General features: G+C 40.6%; 1 protein-coding gene across 4 annotated transcripts in view; it reads left to right on the forward strand.

Annotated features, from left to right (window-relative positions):
• The window catches only part of fggy (FGGY carbohydrate kinase domain containing), a 352865-nt gene that overhangs the window by 88221 nt on the left and 237331 nt on the right, over nt 1-27313 (forward strand). For all 4 annotated transcript variants that reach the window (XM_060829806.1, XM_060829809.1, XM_060829807.1 and 1 more), the window contains exon 5: nt 9210-9298. In XM_060829806.1, the coding sequence (XP_060685789.1) occupies nt 9210-9298 (89 nt within the window). The remainder of the gene's footprint in view (nt 1-9209; nt 9299-27313) is intronic.

Consider the following 27313-nt stretch of genomic DNA (forward strand, 5'->3'; position numbering starts at 1 on the left):
ACTAAATAGTGGGGGATAGACTCAGTTGCATGGAAAATTATGGAAAAAGTGAAAGGGGCGAGTAGGGCTCAGCAAAGGTTATTTAAGTTTCCAGAACATAGTGGGATAGAGAATATGGAAAGGGTCAGGGATTTAATTTCAGGTATAGCACAAAAGAGGACAACAATGATAAGTGGGGCAGTCAACACAGGACTGAGTGTGTTGCAGGTAGCATACTAAACAAATAAATGAGCTTGTAGTGGGGGCAGATTGAAATTAGCAGGTATAATGTTGTGGGTCTCTTAGATGGGATCAGGGCTGGGGACAAAATATCCAATGGTACACGTTCTATCGAAAGAATAAGCAGATGGGCAGAAGGGTTGGGGTTGCCCAGGTCTTTAGAAATTAAATTAAATCAATAGTAAGAAGTGATACAGAGTTGGAAGGTGTAGAATTTGTGTCAGTAGAGTTGAGAAACTGCAAAGGTCAAAAATACCTTGATGAGAGTTGTATGCATGCCTCCTAGTCAGGATGTGGGGAAGAGCATAAATCAGGAGATAGAAAACGCATGTAAGGCACCATTACAACATTGGGTGGGAGGAGGAGTCTTTAATATGCGAATGGATTGGGAAAGTCACATTGTTAGTGAACTTCAAGAAAAGGAATTCGTTGAATGTCTATGATTTTTTTTAGAGCAGCTTGTGGTACAGCCCAGAAGGGAACAGATAATCCTGGATTTGGTGATGTGTTCTGAGGCAGACTTGATTAGGGAGCTGAAGATGAAGAAACTCCAAGAGAGTAGTGACCATAATATGATAGAATTCACCCTACAGTTTGAGAGGGAGTAGCTGGAATCAAATTTAATAGTTTTACACTTGAGTAAAGGTAACTATAAAGACATGAGTGAAGAGATGTCCAGAGTTGATTGGAAGGGGATTCTAGTAGGGAAGAGGGTAGATCAGTCATGGCGGGGTTTTGGGGATAATTCAGGAAGCACAGCAGAAATTCAACCCAAGGATGAAGAAACATTCTAAGGAGAGGATAAGACAACCATGACCAAAAAAGAGAAAATGCTGGAAAATCTCAGCAAGTTTGGCAGCATCCGTAAGGAGAGAAAAGAGCTGATGTTTTGAGCTCAAAATATCAGCTCTTTTCTCTCTTTACAGATGCTGCCAGATTTGCTGAGATTTTTCAGCATTTTCTCTTTTTTGGTTTCAGATTCCAGCATCTGCAGTAATTTGATTTTATTTTTATTGATAAGACAACTATGGTTGACCAGGGAAGTCAGGGACAGCATACAAGCAAAAGATAAAGCAAACAAAGTTGTGAAGATTAGTGTCGAGCCAGAGGATAAAGTCAGAAGTCACATGACACCAGGTTATAGTCCAACAGGTTTATTTGAAATCACAAGCTTTCAGAGCACTGTTCCCATGTCTGGTGACATTCATTTCTTTGCACTAGTCCTTTCTATTCTAGCTCCTCCTTTGCTGGTTTGATGATGATATTGCTATTGGTCTTGAGAGCATGGATGGCATTGCATTGTGCTTGGATGACATTCTCGCCTATCTTATGAGTGCGGCTGATGAATCTGAAGTTGATGCATCTCCTGATGGCTTGACCACGCATGTTGAGCCTAGGGCAGCGGCCTTCTGAAGGGGTCCAATTCAACTCTTTCTTTTTTGGTTTTTGCACTGAAGATCTCTCTTTCGACTATTTGTTAGTTGTCTCATTGGTCTTGTGGCTGACATCTTGGGGTTTGTGGAAGAATTTCCAGAGCCTCATTTGCCTTATGAATACCTCTGTCTCTGCTGCGAGACCAATGAGGTCCATTTTGGTAGTGGGGCAGAAATTGAGGCTTTGGCTGAGAACTTTGATTTTGTCTGGTTGAAGAGTGTGGTCAGACAAGTTGGCAATGGCCTTCCTGCGGTGGTACCAGTTTCAACTGAGGGACTCCCTGGGGGAGGCTGGTTAATTCTGGTGGTGACACCAAGTTTCTCAAGTTTCTTGTTATTGGTGTGCATGTAAGTGGTGTGGTTCTGTTGCCTCATCTGTTTGGCAATGTCTCGTAGCTGGTCCACTGTGTTCTGAGTGCAAGCTGAGAATATGAACTCCATCTTGATTTCAAGGCTGCAGTGTCTGCTGTAGAGCTGGTGTACGAGATGATTGAGGAATATGCGAAAGTGCAACAATAGAGTCTGTCAGCGTAGTCTGTGTTATAGGTCGAATTTAGCAGACTTGTGATCTCACATATCTTGGAGATCATGCATATCAAATTGATCACAATTTGTGGTGTCAGTGGCAGCCATGATTTGAAGGTCCTGGTGTTGGACTGGGTTGGACAAAGTCAGAAGTCACATGTCACCAGGTTATAATCCAACAGGTTTATTTGAAATCACAAACGGTTGGAGCAGCCATTTCATCTGATGAAGGAGCAATGCTCCGAAAGCTTGTGATTTCAAATAAACCTAAATTAAAAATCATACAACAACAGGTTATAGTCCAACAGATTTATTTGGAAGCACTAGCTTTGGAAGTGCTGCTCCTTCATCAGACGGTTGTGAAGTATAAGATCATAAGACACAGAATTTAAGGCAGAAGTTTACAGTGTGATGTAACTGGAATTATATATTGAAAAAGACCTGGATTGTTTGTTAAATCTCTCATCTTTTAGAATGAACATGTCACAAAGAAAACAAAGAAAATCTACAACCCAGGAACAGGCCCTTCGGCCCTCCTCCTGTTCTGTCCTATAGTGACAGCCTGTTCTATGGTCCGGGTCCATTCATGATTAGCGGTCTTTGAAATTAACGACTTTTGGCGCGCAATTTCTGTTACACAACAGAAAACAGGAGGCGGAACCTATCAACAAGGACGGCATACTTAAACTACTGGACTTATGCCTCACTACACACTTTACATTCAACAATCAGATATACGAACAAATCAACGGAACACCCATGGGATCACCAATCTCGGGACTCATAGCAGAGGCAGTTATGCAAAGGTTAGAACAAACAGCCCTACCACAAATTCAACCCAAACTCTGGGTCAGATATGTCGATGACACTTTCGTAATCATCAAAAACACGGAAATAGAAAAAACACACCGGATCATCAACGCCACACTCACAAGCATCCGATTCACGAGAGAAGTAGAAAAGGATAGCCAACTCCCATTCCTAGACGTGATAGTACAGAGAACACCGAACGGAGAATTCACCACAAGGGTACACAGGAAAACAACACACACAGACCAAGTCCTAAACTATGAAAGTAACCACCCCAACACACACAAACGAAGCTGCATCAGGACACTATTCAAAAGAGCTACAACACACTGCAGTACACCAGAACTGCGAAAAGAGGAAGAGGAACACCTATACAAGGTATTCGCCAAAAACAGATACCCGCGCAACTTTATCAACAGATGCCTAAGAGATAGACCACGGAACGAGGACATGCCACAACCAAAAGGACTAGCCACACTACCATACATCAGGAGCGTTTCAGAACTGACAGCCAGACTACTGCGACCGCTAGGACTCATAACGGCAGACAAACCAACAGCCATGCTCAGACAACAACTTACTAGAACAAAGGAGCCAATACCCAACATGAGCAAAACTAATGTAGTTTATAAAATACCATGCAAGGACTGTACAAAACACTATATAGGACAAACAGGAAGACAGCTAACAATCCGCATACATGAACACCAACTAGCCACGAAACGACACGACCAGCTATCACTAGTATCCACACACTCAGACAACAAGCAACATGAATTCGACTGGGAAAACACTACTATCATAGGGCAAGCCAGACAGAGAACAGCCAGGGAATTCCTAGAGGCATGGCATTCATCCACAAACTCCATCAACAGACACATCGACCTGGACACAATATACCAATCACTACAGCGGACAGCTGAAACTGACACCCGGAAGCGGCAAGGACAGACCACTATAAATGCCGGAAGAAACATCAAAGATGCACTTCGCAGGAGGCTCCAGAGCACTGATGATGTCTCCTAGCCAGGGGACGAAACGTTTGCAATAAAAACTTCCAGCTCGCCGAACAGAACCACTACAAATTGGTATAAGTCTGTGAGAGGGTGCATATGAGAGTGTGGGAGTGTATGTGTGAATCTGTGAGAGAGGGTCTGTGTGTGTATGTGGGTCTGTAGGAGAGTGTGTGTGCATCGAAATGTGTGTGTGTGTAGGTGTGTGTGTGTGTGTGGTGCAATAGGGTCACCTGTAGTGTGGTATGAACCCAAGGTACTGGTTGAGGCCATCCCCATGAGTACCGAACTTGGCTATCAGCCTCTGCTTGGCCACCTTTAGTTGTTGCCTGTCCCGAAGTCCAAGGTCCAAGGTCAAATGTTCTGAACCGCTGAAGTGTTCTCCGACTGGGAGGGGACATTCCTGTTTGTTGATTGTTGTGTGGTGTCCATTCATCCATTGCTGTAGCCTCTGCTTGGTCTAGCCAATGTACCATGCCTCAGATAGACCTCATACGCCACAGGCAAGGATGCCTTTAGGCATGGTGCATTGCAGACACCAAACAGAGGCTACAGCAGGGATGAATGGGCACTGCACAACAATCAACATACAGAAGTGTTCCCTCCCAATCGAAGAACACTTCAGCGGTCGAGGACATTTGACCTTGGACCTTTGGGTGACCGTCTTCCAAGGCAGAACTGAGGACAGGCAATAATGAAAAGTGGTCGAGCAGAGGCTGAAAGCCAAGTTCGGTACGCATGAGGATGGTCTCAACTGGGACCTTGGGTTCATGTCACACTACAGGTGACTCCATTGCACTATACACACACAGACAGACACACACAAATAGACATTCCTTCACATACACACACACTCCTACACATATGCACACACACACTTCTATAGACACCCACTCTCCTACAGACCCATACACTCACGCAGACACTCTCTCATACGCTCACACATACACTCCCACACTCACACATGCACCCTGTCACAGACTTATACCCCTTTACACTCACACTCACACACATACACACACTTTCTCACAGACAGTCATAACCCCCCACCCCACACACACACTCACGTGCACACATACGCATATAAATTTGTGGGGTGAATTTGTATCTGCAGAATTACATTTTATTTTGCTCAAAAACTGCACGAATCCACGTTAGATTATGTAAATTCATTTTTTAGATTAGAATCAATCTGACCATTGTGGCACAGAGCCTCACAGGGAGTTAACACCTTCAATACCTTATCTGGGCCGACATGACACCAATTGTTAAAAGTTCACTTGAGAATGTAACTTTTAAATGCTCTGCGATTTACATTTGAAGGAACTGAAACCAACACTTTCATTCTAAAAGATGAGAGACTTAACAAACAATCCCGATCTTTGTCAATATATAATTTCAGTTACATCACACTGTAAACGTCTGCTATAAATTCTGTGTCTTACGATTTTATACTTCACAACCATCTGATGAAGGAGCAGTGCTCCGAAAGCTAGTGCTTCCAAATAAACCTGTTAGACTATAACCTGGTGTTGTGTGATTTTTAACTTTGTACACCCCAATCCAACATCGGCATTTCCAAATCAAATAAACTCGTTGGACTATAACTTGGTGTCATCTAACTTTGTCCACCTTAGTTCATCACCGGCACTGCCACATCTTGGCAGAGGATAGGGAAGTCTTTAAAAACCAGAGGTTAACAAAAAAAAGGGGGTGAAAAGATGAAATATGGGAGAAAGCTAACAAGTATCATAAAAGAAGATTGCAAGAGGTTTTTTAAATATCTGAAGGGTAAGAGAGAAGCAAGAGTGGACACTGGAGTGCTGATAAATGAGGCTGAAGAAGTCATAATAGGGGAGCAAAGAGATGGAAGAGGAACTGAATAGGTACTTTGCATCAGTTTTCACAATGGAAGACACCAACAGCATACCAGAATTTCAAGCAAATCGGGGGCAGAGGTGAGTGCAGTTGCCATCACTAAGGAGAAGGTGCTGGGGAAGTTTTAAGGTCTCAAGATGGATCAAACACCCAGATCAGGTGGATTTCCAGAAGGCCTTTGACAAAGTGCCGCATTGCAGGCTCCAAAATAAGGTAAGAGCCGATGATATTAGGGACAAGGTACTGGCTTGGATAGAGGATTGGCTCACTGGCAGAAGGCAGAGTGTAGGGATAATGGGGTCTTTTTCAGGATGGCAGCTGGTGACTATTGGGTTTTTTGTAAGGGTCAGTGTTGGGATCACTGCTATTCATGTTATACGTTAATGATCTGGATGAAGGAACTGAGGATATTGTTGCTACATTTGCAGATGACAAGAGGGATGGATAGTTTTGAGGAAGTAGGGAGGCTGCAGAAGGATTTGTACAGGCTAGGAAAGTGAAAGTGGGCAAAGCAGTGGCACATGCAATACAGTATGGGAGAGTGTGAGGTTATGCACTATGATAAGAAGAATCGGGGTTTAGACATTTTCTAAATGGGGAAAGGCTTCAGTAATCTGAAACACAAAGGGACTTGGGGGTCCTTGTTCAGGATTGTCTTAAAGGTTAACATGCAGGACTATTTGGGACTTAGGAAGGCAAATGTGATGTTAAGATTCAATTCAAAAAGGTTAGAATAAAAGAGCACTGATATACTGCTGATATAGCTATACAGCTATATTGGTCTGGTCAGACCGCATTTGAAATATTATGAGCAGCATTGGGCTCTATAGCTAAGAAGGGATGTGCTGGCCTCCGTGGAGTTTCAGAGGAGGTTTACAAGAATGATCCTGCAGATGAAGGGCCTGACATGTGAAGAGCATTGAGGACTCTGGGTGTGCAATTGATAGAGTTTGAAAGTGTATTGGGGAATCTGATTGATTGAATCTTGCAGAATACAGAGAGGCTTGGATAGACTAAACGTGGAGAAGAAGTTTCCATGAGCAGGAGAGAATAGGACCAAGGGCTCTGCCTCAGAGTGAAGGGAAAACTCGTTAGAACTGAGCTCAGGAGGAATTTCTTCCACCAAAGGGTGATTAATCTGTGGAATTCATTGCTATAGAGTCTGTAGATGCCAAGTATATTTAAGGTAGAAATAGATTCTTGATTGGTAAGAGGATCAAGGGTTATGGGGAGAAGGCAGGAGAATGGGATTGAGAAACAAATCATCCATGATTGAATGGTAGAGCAGACTTGATAGGCTGAATGGCCAAGAAACATGTTTTGTTTGTAGTCCACTTCCTTTTGGCATATATGAAATCAGTAACTCCTTGCACAATAAGGAAGTCTGCAGTCCTCATCAAACTATTTACTTTCTCCATCTGCTTCTTTCTGAAAAAAGAAATGTGTTCAGCACTTTTGGAATGTAGATCTAGTGTCCTTCCTTATACAACAGCCAACAGTAAACTGGAAAATAATAAACATGTTGAGTGTTTCTGACTTGAAAGAGCCAGCTTTATAAAGGTTTGTGGCTATGGTCATCTTCACAGCCACCACTCAGGAATGTATTCCTTTCTCGCTTTGAGGCTGCAGTTATGGTTGGAACTGGTAGGAGATTTCGATGTTGACCTCCTTGTTAGTATGGGGATGTTCCTCATAGATCTTCACTTGGTACAACCTTCTCCTTCTTATCCTCAATCCTGATCCAGCAATTATTCCTACTGTGAGCTGTCTGTACTCATCTCTCCCTGTCATGCTATACAGCAAGCTGGGTGCAAACTATTCTAAAAGTAAAGTCTGCAAGAGGTAGCTTTTTGCTGGAAGGGGGAAGATACTCAAACCCCTTCATTGTCTCTGACAGTGTTCTGAAGACAACCCATTTTGAAGAAAGGTTATTGGACCTGAAACATTAACTCTGCTTTCTGTCCAGCTGGCAGACCTGCTGAGTTTCTTGAGCAACTTCAGTTTTTCTTCATTGACTCTTTCTGTTCATCTTTCTCTCTGTTCGAAGTTTCCTTGACAGTTACAGGTTCAATATTCCATGGATCCCATGTGGGACTTTGCTAGACACCCAGAATTTACATCAACAGTTCTTTTTTTTTTGTCTGCAGCAATCTATCTTCTGAAAAAACAGATTTAGATTTTAAAAAGTTAAAATATCTCCATAGTATATTGGGTTCTGATCCATCTTCATGATGTTGCAATAGTCAGTCAGAAACAAGTCTGAAAGTAATTGGTCATCTCTTTAAATAGCACTGCCCTTTAAATATATTTCTTAAAAATAACATTTGTTTTGAAGTAATTTCATTTAAAATTTCCTCTCAACATAATATGTATGATATTTCTGCTTCTCAAACATTCTTTCATATTAGACAAGATGTTCAACACAATGATGTCAGCATTGCATTACAGCTAAAAAGTTAAAGCTCCCACTGGCGGACTTTAAATCAATAACTGCATTGTTACAATCCTGGACATTGAAACAGTAAAAAGGAAGGCTGAGAGATGATTCTTTTTCTTGGATTCAGCTTCAGTTTCTGATCCACACACATTTCTGTTGTGTTGCAATATTTTAAGTTACCAGTTGTTGGAGCAAGGTGTAGTGTCGTTAAATACTGAACTCTGGTATAACTTAGCATTTGCAGCATCCCAGCCCCAAGTGCTGGCATGGAAGCATGATAGATGCCAATCATTACATTTCTCTCCTGCTGTCTCCACCACTGTGCATGGGATAGAAACAAAAGAGACTAAGGAAAGGTCTGTAATTTGCCCTTTAAACTTGGAAAAATGTGTGGCACAAGGGTATTCAGAAAATTGTTGAGCAATAAAGGCTGATGCTAACCTCTCATAAATGAGTAGAAAAATGAAAATTCTTCTATTGTTGAGTGGTTCCACTTAGAATTGATCAAGGGTAATCCACAATCCTGTAGTCCCCATTATGTTTTTAAATCACATCTGAACAACATCACGGGAAAGCATAGAATGTTGCAGTGTAATTACAACATTGAAAAACATAACAAAAGCAAACAGAGTTTTTGTTTACAATGCATTCTTTGAAACTGAACACATTTTACATATGAAGTGAGATGCGTCAGCTTTAAATTTTAGATTATTAATTGTGATCTATTGTCAGAACAAATAACCACCATTTTAATATTTTTAAAGAACTGTGATAATCAATTTTCAGCATTTTGTGCAGTTAAAATTAAATCAAAGAAACTATATATACCACACACGGAAAGGACATTTGCTTATTATCAAGTAGTTACTATTGTTTGTTGTTTGCATTTGCCAGAAACTGCAAAGCATTTGCTGGGATAAAGCTCATCATTTCTTTGATCTCGCTGATTTTCTATCTTGGAAAGCCACAGGTGCAACTACAAGGTATTTATTTATGTAAAGTCTGGTATTATTGCAATAAGGACTATTCATTACTACAGTGGGAGTCCTCTGGGAGAAGTAAACTATGCCAAAATAGTTGGGAAGGGGGTGGGCGGGTGGGTGAGGTGGTGGGGCAGAATGATGTTGCAGATGCAATTTTGGCAAATTTCCATTTAGAGGTCTGATACTTAGCCAGAAGATGAGATCATCTTGGAGCTTAAGAGGATAAACTATTCTGGACAATATGTCTTAATTTTACAAAGTAAAGAATGTTTGCTGAGACACCCTTCATAAATTCTCTCATCGTGTGAGGGGTAGTGGTGGAGTTTGCAGGTGATATTGTAGATTAAACAAATAATATTAAAGAGAGTTGCTATTTTCTTGGCTGACATTTGTTAACTCCCCCTTTCCACTGCCTGGCATGACTCAGTGTGTCTACACGTAAGTAAAATAGTGGTTTAATGTGAAATATGAGAGACATATGTAGTTTTCTATTTCAAGAAAATGATCTCAAGGAGTGAATGTGTTTCTGTTAGCTGTTGTGCACAGACCCAGGATGAAGTGGTTTATTGAAAGTAGGATGAGTGCAAATACCGATAGTTATCTCCATATGTAATGTTATCTTTTGAAAAAACTAAACAGTAACTGACACAAAAGACTATTGTAGATTTGAACAAAAGCAAAACAAAATATTTTAGATAGTCAGTTGTTCTATACAAGCACTGCATGAAGTATCATTTGAATCAATTTTCAAAGCAAGAAACAGACATGATAGAACTCTTAATGAGATATCAGTAACAGAATACTTGAGTTCTTTCGTCTGCCAAAATCCATTATGGTTTATTATGATTGCTTAAAATGCATTAAATGTAGATTGACAATTCAGTCTGGTAGCAAGGGCCTGCTATCTGTCACAAGCATAATTTGTGGATGGGCCGTTAAAGCAAGGTGCCTCAGTCCTCTAAAGGTGATGACAAAGATCCCATTCCACTGTTTGAAAAAGAGCAGGTGAGTTCCCTGATGTTGCCTGGCTTATGTCTATCCCTTAAACGAAGTACAAAAACAATTTATCCGGTCGTTAGTAAATGTTTGTGGGACCTTGCTAATTGCAAGTTAGTTACATTATTTCTGATGTTACAATAATGGGTGTGCGAGGAAGGTTGTTGTCCACAATATCACATCAATGTTGTTCTTCAGTTTCCTTCCTGAAACACTATCCCACTACCTAGGAAGCTTCCCAATGTAGGGCAGCTTCTCTGTAGGGCAAGTGGAAAACTATTCAACCCATGCCACTTCCAGTTCACAACCAGGACCATGGAAGTTTGTCTTCAATCTACAGTATGAAGATGATGCTTGTTTAAGTGCACATTCGGAGGCCAAGTTCTAAATTAGTAGTGATGTATTCACAAAGGCATGTGAGATACCATATCTTAGGCTTAACATTTGGATGGCAAAAGCCCTTTACCATCCTGTTCTCACTGCACAACATTGTCCCTGAGCATCAAAATCCACAGTGAACTACTGAACAATACAGATAAATTCCAGATCCTGGAAACCACCTCTCAACAAGTGCAAACTCAAGGTTGAATTTCAATATGGCTTTCAGTATGCCAGCGCAGCGTTTGGCCATCTGAAGGACAAAGTGTTTGATGATAAAGATTTCAAAGCTAACACCAACTACAGAGAGCCAGTGTTACCAGCACTCATTAATTGAACCAGGGTTGATCCTTAGGCCTAATGACAATGATAGAGTGGTGTATATGCTGGGTCATAAGGCTATGGATTATATTGGAGTATGATTGTGCTGCTGATGATGGCCCATGGATACCCGATTTTAAGTTGCTAGATCTATTTGAAGACCATCCCATTTAGCATTAGCCACACAACACGCTGGAGAGTATTTGAAATGTAAAGGTGAGACTGCAGTGATCACTGTAACAAATACTGCTAGGAACATTGTTTGTAGAATATGAGTCGTTGAGCGTAAGTGTTAGGCTGCTGATTGACGAGTCTCTGAGGTAGCCCTCTCAAATTTGGCATTAGCCATCAGATTTTAGTGAAGTGGACTTTACAGGGTCCAGAAGATTGTGTTTTCCATGGCAATTTCAGTGCCTTAGTCAATGTAAGCTAGACCATTCTGTTTCATTTGTTGTGGCTTGTTTAGCCATTTTAAGAACCAACCATGTTACTGTGGGGCTGGAGCCACAGGCAGGGCAGGTAAGGGTGGTATTTTTCCCCTTCCCTGAAGAACATTCATGAACCAGGTGGATTTTTATAATGATCAACAATGATTTCATGGTCATTGTTAGACTTAATTCAAAATCTTTATTGCATTCAAATTCCATCATTTGCCATAGCGGATTCAAACTTTGGTCCCTAGAACATTACCTGGATCTCTGGAACACTAGTCAGTGACCTTCCACTGCTGCATTGTATCTTGTATTATCAAACAAAATGTTTGACATAGAAAATATCAGGTCTTGTTCAAAGAAATTGCTTTTTAAGGAGTACCTTAAAAGAGGAAAGAGAGATAGCGATGTGAGGTTTTGGAGGGAAATTTAAATCTTTGACTGCTGAAGCCATGGTTGACAATGATGGAATGATTGAAATCCAGAATGCTTAAGAGACCAAAATTGGAGGTATTGCATCAAAGTAAGCAGATCATGTGCAATAATGTCACATTTGTGCTGATAATATTACACTTCCTAGGGAGTGTTGCTGAACAAAGAGACCTTGAAGTGCAGGTTCATAGCTCCTTGAAAGTGGAGTTGTAGGTAGATAGGATAGTGAAAAAGGTGCTTGATATGCTTTCCTTCATTGATCAGAGTATTGAGTACTAGGAGTTGGGAAGTCATGTTGCGGCTGTACAGGACATTGGTTAGGCCACTGTTGGAATATTGCATGCAATTCTGGTCTCCTTCCTAATGGAAAGATGTTGTGAAACTTGAAAGGGTTCAGAAAAGATTTACAAGCATGTTGGAGGATTTGAGCTATGGGGAGAGGCTGAATAGGCTGGAGCTGTTTTCCCTGGAGTGTTGGAGGCTGAGGGGTGACCTTATAGACGTTTATAAAATCATGAGGGGCATGGATAGTCTTTTCCCTGGAGTGGGCGAGTCCAGAACTAGAGGGCATGGGTTTAGGGTGAGAGGAGAAAGATATAAAAGAGATCAAAGGGGCAACCTCTTCATGCAGAGGGTGGTACGGGTATGAAATGAGCTGCCACAGGAAGTTTAGATTAGATTAGATTACTTACAGTGTAGAAACAGGCCCTTCAGCCCAACAAGTCCACACTGACCCGCCGAAGTGCAACCCGCCCATTCCTCTACATTTACCGCTTACCAACACTACGGGCAATTTAGCATGGCCAATTCACCTGACCCGCACATCTTTGGACTGTGGGAGGAAACCGGAGCACCCGGAGGAAACCCACGCAGACACGGGGAGAACGTGCAAACTCCACGCAGTGAGTCGCCTGAGGCGGGAATTGAACCCGGGTCTCTGGCGCTGTGAGGCAGCAGTGCTAACCACTGTGCCACCGTGCCGGAGGCTGGTATAATTGCAACATTTAAAAGGCATTTGGATGGGTATATGAATAGGAAGGGTTTGGAGGGATATAGGCCGGGTGCTGGCAGGTTGGATTAGATTGGATTGGGATATCTGGTCGGCATGGACAAGTTGGAACAAAGGGCTGTACACCTCTATGACTCTATATGTCATATTGTTGTTACTTTCTGGAAGTGAATATTACAATCACTGAAGCAGAACATGCTGATGGTAATGTCCATATTGAAACCATTAACAACCTCCTTTTGTTGCAAAGTAGTAGTGTCCCCACCACTGCACCGGAAGGTCCAGTCACCCAAGTTCTAATCTTACCTCCTCCAGAGGTGTGTAATGACATCCCTGAACAGTTTGATAAGAAAAAAAGTAGACAGATACAGAAAATTCCTGTGTGGTCCAGATTATGAATTCATCACTTAACAGAGGAGGTAGCATAGTGGTATATAGTCAGGAGGGTCATACGTTGGCAAGGAAACTTAATGCGAATTACCACTACCACAGTCCCATTTGGAGAGATTACAGAATGTTATTTTCTTGATTTTCAAATCACTGAAAAAAACTGCTTATGGTTCACTCTTGCAGCAACTATGCCATCTGTGCTCTTTTAGGTGAGATTTTTATGACCACTCATAGTTTTGTGCTTGAAAAAGTCTTTTGCAACAATATCAATATTGGCTTCTGAACTATCCAGAGTTCATTCTCACTGATAATTGTACCTATTAAAGTATGGTTGCTTAATTATTGTGATTGATGCAGAAGTTATACTTACAGAGCATGGAAACAGTCTCTTCGGTCCAACCAGTCCATGCCGAACATAATCCCAACTAAACTAGTCCCACCTGCCTACTCCTGGTCCAAATCCCTCCAAACCTTTCCAATTCATGTACTTCTCCATTGTATCCTAGATATTGTAATTGTACCCACATCTACCACTGCCTCAGGAAGTTCATTCCACACATGAACCACCTTCAGTGCCTTTTTTAAATCTCTCTCCTCTCACCTTAAAAATGTAGTCCCTAGTCTTGAAATTTCCCATCCTAGGGAAAAGGCAACTACCATCAACTCTAAACCTCTCATTGCTTTATAAACTTCTATCTCGTCATTTGTCAACATCCTATGTTCCAGTGAAAAAATTTCCAGACTATCTAGCCTTTCTTTATAACTCAAACCTTCCATACATAGCAAAATCCTGGTAAATCTGTTCTGAACCGTCTTCAGCTTACTAATATCGTTCCTGCAGTTGGGCGACTAGAACCGGACACAGTATTGCAGAAGAGCCTTCACCAATGCCCTGTACAACCTTATCATGATTTCCCAACTTTTACACTCAAAGGACTGAGCAATGAAGGCAAGTGTGCCAGATGCCTTTTTACACACCCTGTCTTTTTGTGATGGAAATTTCAAAGAATTACATATGTGCACCCCTCAGTCCCTCAGTTCTACAACACTACCTGAAGGCCGTACCATTAACTGTATAAGCCCCACCCTTGTTTGTTGTACCAAAATGCATTGTGTGGCCCATGCTAAAAGGAATAGACTTCAAATAGTTCTATCAACTGAAAATTGGACATCCATGAGACCTTATGTGCCATATGCAGCTGCACAGTTAAACTCTAACACAATCCATAGCCTTTTGACCCAGCATATATCTATCATTATCATTAGGCTTGACGATCAACCTGGTTCAGTGGAAAGAGGGAAAATCCTCATACTCCAAAATAAAATCAATAAAGTAGTTTAATTAATTTGCTTGCAATCTAAGTCTGATCCTCATGTTCTCCATTCATTAAATATAATTGGGAACTGTTCTTTATTGTAATTTTTTTTAAAACTTAATTTGTAATCATTGCAAGGAGCTCTTGTTAACATCTCCAATTACCTTTTGAAACATGTAGAATTGCATTTAGAAAAACTGTTTCGGGATTTTGATATCAGAAAGACATCTGGACCTGATAGTTTGCATGATTTATGGCTGAATAAACATCTTTGTAGATTGCAAATACATCAGACACAGTAGGCATGCTCCAAGACAGTTTAAATATTTACATGCTGTATTGCAGTTACTATACTCATTTTGAGTAAAACCTAAAAGTCATTGTTAGAGTCCTGTTCATGGGTTAATTGTGGTTCCTAAAACCTTCTGGAAAAATAACTCCTATTTGTTTACTCAAGAAAAAGCTGTTTGCAGTCTCCAAGGCAAAATGTGGTTTGTCTCTTCTACACTGTATCAACAAATGGGAATGAGCAACACAAATTACCTGCATCTAAATAAGCTGAATTGTACCTACAATCCTCCATGTGCAAAGTTACTTGCTTACTGATCAAAACCTCCAAAAACAGATAAACTAGTTATTGAAATTGTGGGATATTGTGTGCAAACTGACTGCTGTTTGCTGACAGAACTAAAGCAAATACACTTTAACAACTCTTCATGAACTCCTTTTAAGGCATTCTAAAAACTTGAAAATGCCATATCAGTAGAAGTTTGATACATCTGTTTTTCATTTACTTTTGTTTATCATTGGGGCATAAATGTAACACACCCTAACTGTCTAGTTCAGCCTTTGGCCATCTTGATGGCAAACTTCCAACCTTCTAATTCAGTGGCATGAACTTTTATTTAACATGAAGGTTTCCAGAGTGTTTCCAGGAAATTATGAATTGACCTGTAAGATTTAATGCTGCTGATCATATACATTGCTCAAATCGTAGATGCAGGCCAATTGACCTATTGAGTCCACACTGACTCTCTGAACAGCATCCCACCCAGACTCATCCCCCCCAACCCTATCCCTATAACTCCTGATTTCTCATGGCTCATCCACCTAGCTTGTAGCCCCTGGACACTATGGATAATTTAGCATGGACAATCCACTTAACATTGCACATCTTTGGATTGTGGGAGGAAGCTGGAGCACCCAGAGGAAACCCATGCAGATATGTGGAGAATGTGCAAACTCTACACAGACATTTGCCCCAGGGTGGAAATGAATGTGGGTCCCTGGCGCTGTGAGGCAGCAGTGCTAATCACTGAGCCACCGTGCTGCCCCAAATGAGACAGTACAGGTAGTTCTTCTATACGACGATGGTTGCGTTTTTGAGCAACCCCGTATTATAGAATAATTGTCCTTTAGAAACAAGGCTTAAAGTGTTGGTGATGTAATTGCATTACAGCCAACACAGGTTTTAAATAAATGTTCGTGCTTTAGAAACAGTATTTCCAATTCATTAATTTTGTTAAAATAAATTTGCATTAACAAAACTCGCATTATAGCAGAATGAACTGTAGTTGAGTCTTCATCAAAACTAAATATCTGTGAATTCCATGTACAATAGAATAATGGGACTTGAAGATATCTTACACATGGTACCAAAGATCTATTACTTCCTAGATACATGCTGGGTTACAACCTGACTCACTCGAATCATCATCTGTTTTTTGCTTTCACCTTGGTGATGTTAAATGTGCTAATTAAATGTACTGATATCACTATCGTCATGATGAAATGCTGTTTTTCAAAAATGTTGAATGAAATGTTTGAATATCACTGACAAGGATCTTTGTAACAATTACAAGTGATGATATTCCCCAGTGATTATTACAGATGAAGGTGTTTCCCTATTCATTGTAGAGACAACTGAATTGCCTTTGAAATCCTTGGAGATCTTTCCTAAGTAGCACACAGAGTGAAATAATTTGTTGGAAGCATTGGAGTAAGTTGTTACATGGTTTTGTATAAGTCAACTAGGATGGTAATAACATGATGCTGTCCCATTTCATAAAATTATTAAATCATATATCACAGGATGAGGTCATTTGGCCCATTATGTCAGCACTCATTCTGAAAGGATTGTCCACTTCATCTCAGTCCACTGATCTTTCCCCATGTCACTGCTTTTATGGACAGTGTAATGAGATTTACAATCTCTCGGGCAGTAGGCTATTGCAATGGCATCAATTTTAAACTCCTCACTGTGCTTGAAAAGGCTGAAGACCATTGTATCCTTATATGTAGTTATTTATTTGTTAGTGCCTTTCCCCTTTAAATGAAGCCTGCACATAAGGACCACTTTTGTTTGCACTGTGGACTAAAAATAGGAAAAAGTACTGTTTTAAACCAAAGAAAGAAGATATTTGCTATTTTTAAAGTTGTTGTGGGCTCTGCAGAGCTCAGCATAGTTTCAGTCTCTTAATTGGTGGATAGGTGGTTATGAACAATACAGCAGAAACATGCAGCCTGTAAAAATGGAAGCACCACCCTATCTTTCTCTCCTCTTCATGGAGATGTAAAAGAAAATCCCTTGTAGTGAATTCTTCTTCTTCACCTTTCCTCTGTGTGTTTCTTTCTACAAATTTCTGGTGCAAGGTCAAGGGAAAACTGTCTTCTGAGCTCCTGAAAGGGCAAATTCTCAACCAGTGAAAGGAAGGCTGAGAATCAGTATACAACAACCTCATGTCATCAGCAAGATGTTGAAGAAATCAAAAAGAAATTTTAAAAATCTAAAGAAAATATTCCATCTATGTCTTAGGTATGAACTAGAGCTATTGAACTGTGTTTCTGATTTATTTCTTCGGACACCCATAATTATGTTTGTGTGTATGTTTGTAAGTGTAAATGGAAATTTTAAAAAGGGATAAAGTTTAAATTATACAGTTATAGATTGGCAAGTCAACTTGTTGACTGGCCCCATTGGTTTAATACATCAAAAAAAGTGCATCAGTCTGAAAAAGCACTTAAATAACTCTTAAGAGATATTGGAAGTGGAAGTGGGTGGCACAGCTTTCTGTTCTATTGGAGAAAAAACTGATGCACTTATTTGGGTCCTCTACTTTTTGTCATTTACATAAATGATTTGGATGTGAGCGTAAGAGGTGCTGTTAGTAAGTTTGCAGATGACACCAAAATTGGAGGTGTAGTGGACAGCGAAGAGGGTTACCTCAGATTACAACAGGATCTGGACCAGATGGGCCAATGGGCTGAGAAGTGGCAGATGGAGTTTACTTCAGATAAATGTGAGGTGCTGTATTTTGGGAAAGCAAATCTTAGCAGGACTTATACACATAATGGTAAGGTCCTAGGGAGTGCTGAACGAAGAGACCTTGGAGTGCAGGTTCATAGCTCCTTGAAAGTGGAGTCACAGGTAGATAGGATAGTGAAGAAGGCATTTGGTATGCTATTCTTTATTGGTCAGAGGATTGAGTACAAGAGTTGGGAGGTGATGTTGCGGCTGTACAGGACATTGGTTAGGCCACTGTTGGAATATTGCATGCAGTTCTGGTCTCCTTCCTATCGGAAAGACGTTGCGAAACATGAAAGGGTTCAGAAAAGATTTACAAGGATGTTGCCAGGATTGGAGGATTTGAGCTATGGGGAGAGGCTGAACAGGCTGGGGCTGTTTTCCCTGGAGCATCGGAGGCTGAGGATGACCTTATAGAGGTTTACAAAATTATGAGGGGCATGGATAAGATAAATAGGCAAAGTCTTTTCCCTGGGGTCGGAGTGTCCAGAACTAGAGGGCATAGGTTTAGGGTGAGAGGGGAAAGATATAAAAGAGACCTAAGGGGCAACTTTTTCATGCAGAGGGTAGTACGTGTATGGAATGAGCTGCCAGAGGAAGTGGTGGAGGCTGGTACAATTGTAACATTTAAGAGGCATTTGAATGGGTATATGAAAGGAAGGGTTTGGAGGGATATGGGCCAGGTGCTGGCAGGTGGGACTGGGTTGGGTTGGAATATCTGGTCGGCATGGACGGGTTGGATTGAAGGGTCTGTTTCCATGCTGTCCATCTCTATGACTCTATTCCTTTTAATCAGAATTAGAGTGAAGTAGAGTTGGGCAATTTGATGATTTAATCAAATTTTCACATTTGTGAACATTCTGGAAATAGTGATACTTGATTTCCAGTGCAGTACATCAGTGCAACTAATTAAGTTTTGGATTTCCTGCCCATCCTCCTCGTGTACTGTTCCCAGTGCCTGATTCTGACCACAAGGGACTTGATTTGTATTGGAAATTAGGCCGGGCTCAAGAAGGAAAAGGTCAATGTCATTGTCTGTTGGCTGAATCTTACTCTTTATTTGGCTAAGTGTAAGCTACATCAGGTTTTTTGGAGGCGTTTTTGCCATGAGGCCAAGCATGTTTTCTCATAATATATTATCAAACTTGTCTCATTAACAAACATGCCTCATGAACTACCTACCTACCTCTGTGCCAGCCCTCACATCGACTCCAGCTGTATCTTACCATGCACCATTCCAGAACAACTCATCACTGCTAGAATATCCTCGAATTAACAAGCAGCCTTGCGCACACCCTTTTAAAAGGTTTATGTGCACCCAGACAAGCACTGTCAGTCTGCAGCTGTCCTCCAGAGTTCCTGACATTTGGGAGATATGGGCTACTGGGATAATATAATTCTGTTTGTGGATAGAGATATGGAGGTCCCTGCTGAATGGTTGGTGCAGAGATGGATGTTCTCTTCATCCAGGATGGTAATACAGGCCAAAACACCAGTCCATGCCACCCAATTCCAAGGATGTCTCAGCAGTTTCAACAATTTGGACAAATTCCTAATAATGAAGAAAGAAGGTCAATGCAGTTTCATCAGTCTAGAGAAAGGCCGAGCACTGTAGGATGAAGGTCAATATCCTTTCGCCACCATAAGTGCCACCATCTTCTCTCCGACACTTCACACTCACTCTTTCTCTGCCACTGACCAAAGCCCACACTATAACTTTCTCACTACTACCTGTAACACTGGTTCACTCAATGTCACCCCCCTCAACCTTGACATTGCTTACTCTGCATGTCCTCTGCACTGCCTATTTACTCATGTCGGACACCTTTCCGCTTGTACCAAACATAATAGCTATACCACCCACTTCCATTTTACTTCAACACAGACCTGTCTGTCATTCCAATTGGAAAACAACCCATAGGAGGATGGATAGAGTCAAGATGGGTGATAGGCTGCCTGACATTTGGCTGCCCACTGCTTTATCAGGAGAGAATTCTAACTCTGCCCACACTGAGTGGCTGACTGACTGTGTCCAAACCCCTGAACTGATATTGAAGACTGCCCTTGAGTTACTGTGCTGGACCTCGATCTCTGAAAACTAACCACCTTGACTGAAGTTGGTTGACAACCTTGACAAGCTTATTGCCTTTGTATCTGTGCTAAATATCATACTAAGATTAATGTAAAAGAACCCGGTAGATCCAGCTGAAGGTCCAAGGTTCACAATGGCAATGGCAATGCTGTGAGCATCCATGTAGGTTCAGAGTTTGTGAGCGCTTTGACAGCAAGTGAAGAACTGAGAGATACAGTTTGATCTAGTCCTTGACTAGATGTGTGTTCCTGAGAGCACTATCCTTGCTGCAGCATTACAATGATAATTGTTGGTGCAGCATTGTATGTGGTTTAGAATTGTGCCATGAGGAATCTTGGATCTTGGCAGATAATGGAAGCCCATGTCCATGAATTTGGGGTGTCTCTGTGGCTGGGGTCCATAGAATGTGCCTGGGTCCAACATAAAGTCTGTTTGGAGTAACCGGTAATCTGAATTTGCCAGGCACCTGACCTGACTTTTCCATGTCGTTTTCTTGACATCAAAGTTGTTTAGCATATTTAGTAAGGTAGGAAGCAGAATGTAAATGAGGTGAGTTGAACTTGAGCAAGATATTTAATGAGCAATAATCCTTCCTTCAGTAGCAACCAGTGAAAAAACCACCATACCATTTGCCAAATATGTAAAAGATGGAGCAAGGTGTTCCTGATGTCAAGGCTTTGACAGACTTCAGGTCTGCTTCTGCCACAAATTTCATTATAGCCCATGTCGCTCAGACCCCTATAAGAATCCACCCTCTCGTTCTTGGGTATAGTACACTGAACAGTAAAATAAAACTGTGCATAATCACATGCTGTACCTTCAATCTTAAAGAAATTCCTGTAACTGTATCAGTATTTTCATTTTCAACATCAACCTCCCTGAGAATAGCACCTAGGACCTGGCATTTTAAAATGAAATACTTCCAGCTGTTTGCTTCCCATAGTTTTCTATTTAATTATTAAAGGTGTAAGCATCTGACCAATGAAACTCTGCATTAAAGCACCTTTGTACTCAATCAACTCTTTATGATTAAATTAATACAGAGTTTGTGCAATATTAAATGCACAATATTAGAAGTATTATTGGTAGAATTATATAGTAGTTTTGGGTTATGTGACAACATAAATCCACTGGATTGCCTACTGGAAAGAAACTAGATTTACTGTGTTCTTCATCAACTTAGCAGCTATCCACATTTTGTTCGGGGCTGGCATGTTTTCTCCTGGGTGAGTCACTTTATCAAATACCTTTTAAAGTGTCTACATGGATTATCTATGATTGTTCTTTTTATCAATGAGTTCGAAAAAGCCCATGAATTTTGTCAGGTATTTGTGGCTAGCAGATATAAGGAATTTAGGGTGGCATAGTGGTTAGCACTCCTGCTTCACAGCACCTGGGACCTAGGTTCGATTCTTGTCTTGGGTGACTATTTGCATGTTCTCCCTGTGTCTATATGGTTTTCTGCTGAGCCCTCCGGTTTCCTCCCACAATCCAAAAGTGTGCAGATTAGGCTGATTAGCCAAGGGAAAATGTGGGATTATAAGGATAGGGTGGGTTATTCTTTGGAGGATAAATGCAACTTCGATGGACTGAATGGTCTTTTCTGCACTGTAGGGATCTGTGTTTCTATCATCTGGGCTGACTGAGAAATGGTGAAAAAATATTGCACTACTGTCATCATTATTCGGATTTCAATATTTTGAAAATTCCCATCACTAGCTGGATATTCCAATTAAAACTGAGGTGATGATCTATAAGAAGTTGAAAAGATTTAGTTTTATTTTCCCATTTTAAAAAAAAGTTTGACTATTAATATTTGGAATGCATTCCTAGTTAAGAGGGAAATTGAGAATAACAATGTGTTCTCACTGAGGCCCATATTTCTTTGTGTTGGTAATTCTGGCAAAAAGAAAGACATTCAAAAGCTGGAAAATGAAGGCAGAAAACAGTAACAGACTTTTTATGTTTATCCTTCTGCTCTAAATCTGGTTTTCATCGTAAAAGATGTTTACGTAAATGAGTGAAAACAAAAATGTTTAATTTGTTAAAGCCTGCTCAGTTTTCATCAAAAAGCATTTTGAAAATAAATTTATGCAAGATTACACTAGGATTTACAATCAACATCTGAGCTATTAAGTTCAGTAAAGAACTGACATTAGCTAAATTAAAGGGAAGATTTCTTAGTGCCACTACAACTTTGTACCAGTGGTAAAATGTTTATACAGTACAGGATTATTATAAATTGCTTGAGAAAATGTTAAAGAAATCCTCTGTACATTTACTGAAGGTCAGAAGCCCTATCTAACATAAACTAGAAAATTGCAGGTAAATTGTCTTTTATATATCAATACTTTTGGTTGGGACCAGGGCGATATTATTGTAATGCACAATTTAGCTTTTCCCAATATTTCCAATGCAGTTCACAAAGTGCATTGTTGAATGGCTGCATGTCTGACCAGGGGCTACAAAATTGAGAGAGGCTACTGTAGTTCAAATTAGCCTAACAACTGGAAACAAATCTCCTTCAGGAACAAATTTATGCGGGATTATGCCAGGATATGCAATCAATTAAAGGGAAGATGCATTTTAGTTGGAGCAGATGTTAAAAGTCAATGTAGCAATCAGTTTAATCTTGGATAGACTTAAGAATGGCACAGCATGGCTGACAGCAGATTTCAAGATTTGGAGATGCCAGTGTTGCACTGGGGTGTACAAAGTTAAAAATCACACAACATCAGGTTATAGTCCAACAGGTTTAATTGATCATCCATTCGACCATCCTCCAAAGCTAGTGTGCTTCCAATTAAACCTGTTGGACTATAACCTGGTGTTGTGTGATTTTTAACTTTGCAAACTTCAAGGTTTTCTCATGTTGTATTGGAAGTACTGAGACAGGAGGTAGAAAACAGGAAGATGTAATCTATTCGCAGAGACTCAGAAAGTCATCCAGGTAAGTTTTGTGAAGGCAATGACATCAATAGCCATTGCAGTTGATGCCAGAATTTGAACATCGAGGATCTGGATGAAGTAGTCAAGAAATTCTATGACCTTGTTCAAATTATTCAATTTAGTTAATGTAACTTCAAATGTTGTATGTCGTGAACTGCCCCACTAACCTCTCACATTTCAATGGACCATGCGTCATCATGATCTTTATTATGATGACTCATGTTTAACTTGCTCAGTTTCGCTCTCCTTCACACACTGAGAAATATTGCAAGCCTCAAACAAACATCTCATAATTTGTACACACTGTGAGTATTCAACCATGACAGCCACATCTCCAAGACATGGCGTCACACTCACTAACGCACACTCATGCTTTCTGGAAATCTAAGTTCAATACATCCACCAGTTTCTCTTTATCTACAACACGTGATACCTTCTCAAAGAATGCCAATACATTGATTGAGCATGCTTCCACATTCACCAAACCATGTTGACTCTGCCTTCTTACCTTGAATTTATTCAACAGCCTTACTTGAATGTCTTCTAACCTTTCTCTATGCCAAACAATAATCTATTTGGCATGAGGTTCCTGCTGTCTATTTCCCTCCGTTTTTCAAGAAAAGAGTTATATTTGCTGTCTTATAAGACAATCTACAAATGAAAGGATTTTTAGAAAATTAAAACCAATATCTCACTCCCTACTTTTAAGACCCAGGGATAAGGTCCATGAGGACCCAGGTGCTTATCAGTCCATAATTTCAACATCTTACTCTCTAATTTCTCTGGTGATTGTGATTTTGCTGAGGTCTTCCAATAATTCCATTTCCTGATTCTGGGATGTTACTTATATTGTATGTAGTGAAGGCAGGTGCAAAATACCAGTTCAATTCATCTCCCATTTCCTGTTTTCCATTATTAATACCCCATTGCCACGTTTTGTAGATCACCCTCACTTGTTAACTCTTTTCATCTTCAAATATTAACAAAAAATCTTACTATTTGCTTTTACATTTCTGGCTAGCCTTCTCCCATACTTTAATTTTGCTATCTTCATTAATTTGTTGGTAATTCTTTGCTGTTTGTTATATTCCTTTCAATCTTCAGGCCTGCCACCTACCTTTACACAATTATGTACTTTTCCATTTTGATTCCTAGTATATTTAACATTTCGAGTTAACTACAGATAGTAGGTCTGTCCAGCTGTGCTGTCATGCCCTCATTTTCCTGTTACATAAGTTTTAATAAATAGCTTCCCTATCCTGATGATTGCAAGGAAAAAAAGCTTCAATGATGCATTTTTTAAGCAATATTCAGTTCCAAATATTATTTTAATCCTTGCTTGACGGTGAATCCTCAATGTTTGCCTATGATGTATGTTGGCTAAAGTTTAAAAAAATACAAAGTAGTTCTTGGTTTTTGAGTGTCCTTGTCTTTAAACTGTTGTTTCAATTCAGGATTAGTTGATCAGCATGGTTAAATGCATCGTTCACACCTTGTGAACTCTATTTGTTTATTTAAGTTGATTTTCAGGCAGCGTAGAACTAATTTTAAGGACTCTGAATGGTTACAATGAAGATTTTTCTCTGAGTCTTCTTGCCTTCGGGAATTTTGAATTTGCCATGGAACTATCAAATAATACAGGTCTGTAAATCCCGCTGCAATTACTTGCGGATTTTGGAGAAGATGTCTCTTCCCCATGAATTCTCCCTCATGAAAATATTCTTCCATTCAGGATTTATATCCTGATGTGTCACTTGGAAATAGTAGAAATGGAATTTAAGAGATGCTGGAAATAAAAGAACTACATGCATGGTGATAGACATGTTCAATATATAGGCCATTCAGAGTGTCAGTAAGTAAGTGGGAACTTGCATCTAAGACGTGATACAATAATGTAAGTGTGATTGTGGGAAAACTTTTAATTCTAATTTACATCTTGAATATGTGTGTGCTTCACGCAATGCAGTGTAAGTTTGTATGGGCGCATGGTATGGGTGAACAATAAATATAGTTGATGGACCAAAGTTCAAAGCTGTGTATCACATACTTAGTACAGAGGAGCCTCGATTATCCGAGTATCAATTATTCGAATATCAGATTATCCGAAGGAGATCTTGAGGTCCCGATAGAAACATTACATCAAAGACATGTTTACAACACTGATCGTGTCTTTTGTTTACAATGATTAAAAGTGAACTTTGTGTACTGAAATGCAGCCAAGAACAGTCCTGGACATGGATGGGAGCCCAGGCACCGTCTCCAAATGACTGAGCTCCTGCCCTCTCTCTCTCTGTCTGTCCACATGCTTCCCCTGGAGTTCTACACAGGCGTGAACCCTAAACCCCCTTTCCCCAGGTAATCACTCTAACATTGTCCTGTACAGGGCAAAGATGGAACTGTCAAAACGTTGCAATAAAAATTTGTGTGTGTTGCTATGTGTGTGCTTTTTGGAGATTCACCTCCCCCCCGACCCCCAAAAAAGGCAGCAGCTGCAGTCTTGTTGTTGGTGTCCAGTCCAGCTGCCCCAGAGAGGGGCAGGGTGGGCGGAGTTGGGAGAGGTCAGGGACAGAGATGAGGGCAGACATGTGGGCGGTGTTGGATGGGGCTTGGGGACGGGGAGGGGGTCAGGGGCTCGCACATGGTGTGCTGCTGCCTAGTCTCCTGAACAGGGAGCAGATGTAACAGAAAACTCTGAGCCCCAGAGGAGAGACACTGAATCAATTAACGGGTTAATCAATTACCTGGACGAAATAGTGCCCGCCCATCTCATTTGGATAGTCAAGGTTTCTCTATAATGTCCACCGATTTTCTTGGAGTAAGATGTTTCCTTTTGCATATATTTCCAGTTAACATGTATAGCAATGAACATGATCACCATTTACAGAACAGTGTTGTTCTCTGAGGGTGATGCTCACAACTGTCAAAACAAGACAGCCTTCTTCATCGTCTTGACCAACATAGGCTCAACTTTGCTGGCAATGCAGCGGAGTGTTGGAGTTTCACTATCCACTTTTGCTGCTTTCACACAGACTTTGTCATGTGTCTTTAAGTTGGATTTCCTTTCATTTTGTTTTACTCAGATTTTCTGATGATTTTTCTAAAACCTGTCAAAAGATTTAAATGTATTTCAAGCCTTTCCAAAAGTGCTAATTTCTATGTGCATAAACCCACATGAGTTGTCTGCATTTGTTTGCAGGGGTGCTATACCTGAGTGGTCATAAGATTAGTAATCCAGAATCCCCAATATTCATTTCACTTTCCACCAGCCAATAATACCCACATCCCAGGAATGAAGAAAAGCAGCTCATCCATGATGTCCTGTTTTATATAATATGGTCCTCTGAGAAAGGGTGAAATTTCTTATGAGTTGGAAAAATCAGTTTTCTAATTTAAAAAAAAATCTGGGATTAAAAGCTAGTCTAATGGCAACCACAGAGTCATAGAGATATACAGCACGGAAACACACCCTTTGGTACAACCCGTCCATGCCGACTAGTTATCCCAACCCAATCTAGTCCCACCTGCCAGCACCAGGCCCATATCCCTCCAAACCCTTCCCAATTCGTATTCCCACCCAAATGTCTTTTAAATGTTGCAGTTGTACCAGCCTCCACCACTTCCTCTGATAGCTTATTCCATACACGTACCTCCCTCTGCGTGAAAAAGTGCCCCTTAGGTCCCTTTTATATCTTTCCACTCTCACCCTAAACCTATGCCCTCTAGTTTAGGATTCCCCCAACCCAGGGAAAAGACTTTGTCTATTTATCCGACCATGCCCCTCACATTTTATAAACCTCTATAAGGTCACCCGTCAGCCTCTGATGCTCCAGGGAAAACAGTCCAAGACTGTTCAAGACTGTCCCTATAGCTCAAATCCTCCAACCCTGGCAACATCCTTGCAAATCTTTTCTGAACTCTTCCAAGTTTCACAACATTTTTCCGATAGGAAGGAGACCAGAATTGCACGCAATATTCCACAGTGGCTAATCAGTGTCCTGTATAGCCACAATATGACCTCCCAACTCCTATGCTCAATACTCTGACCAATAAAGGAAAGCATACCAAACGCCTTCTTCATTATCCTATCTACCTGCGACTTCACTTTCAAGGAGGCAATTGTTGATTAAGAAGAATTCTGGTTCACTAATGGACTTTAGGGAAGGAATTCTACCATCCTTATCTGATCTGGCTTGCAAGAGACTCCATCTCCACAGCAATGTGGTTGACTGTTTGAAATAGGCCTAGCAAGCCATTCAATTGGCAATAAATGTTGTCCAGCCAGTAATACCCACATCCCAGGAATGAAAAAAAGCAGCTCATCCATGATGTCCTGTTTTATATAATATGGTCCTCTGAGAAAGGGTGAAATTTCTTATGAGTTGGAAAAATCAGTTCTG

Source organism: Hemiscyllium ocellatum, chromosome 9, assembly GCF_020745735.1.
Source record: "Hemiscyllium ocellatum isolate sHemOce1 chromosome 9, sHemOce1.pat.X.cur, whole genome shotgun sequence".
NCBI lineage: Eukaryota > Metazoa > Chordata > Chondrichthyes > Orectolobiformes > Hemiscylliidae > Hemiscyllium > Hemiscyllium ocellatum.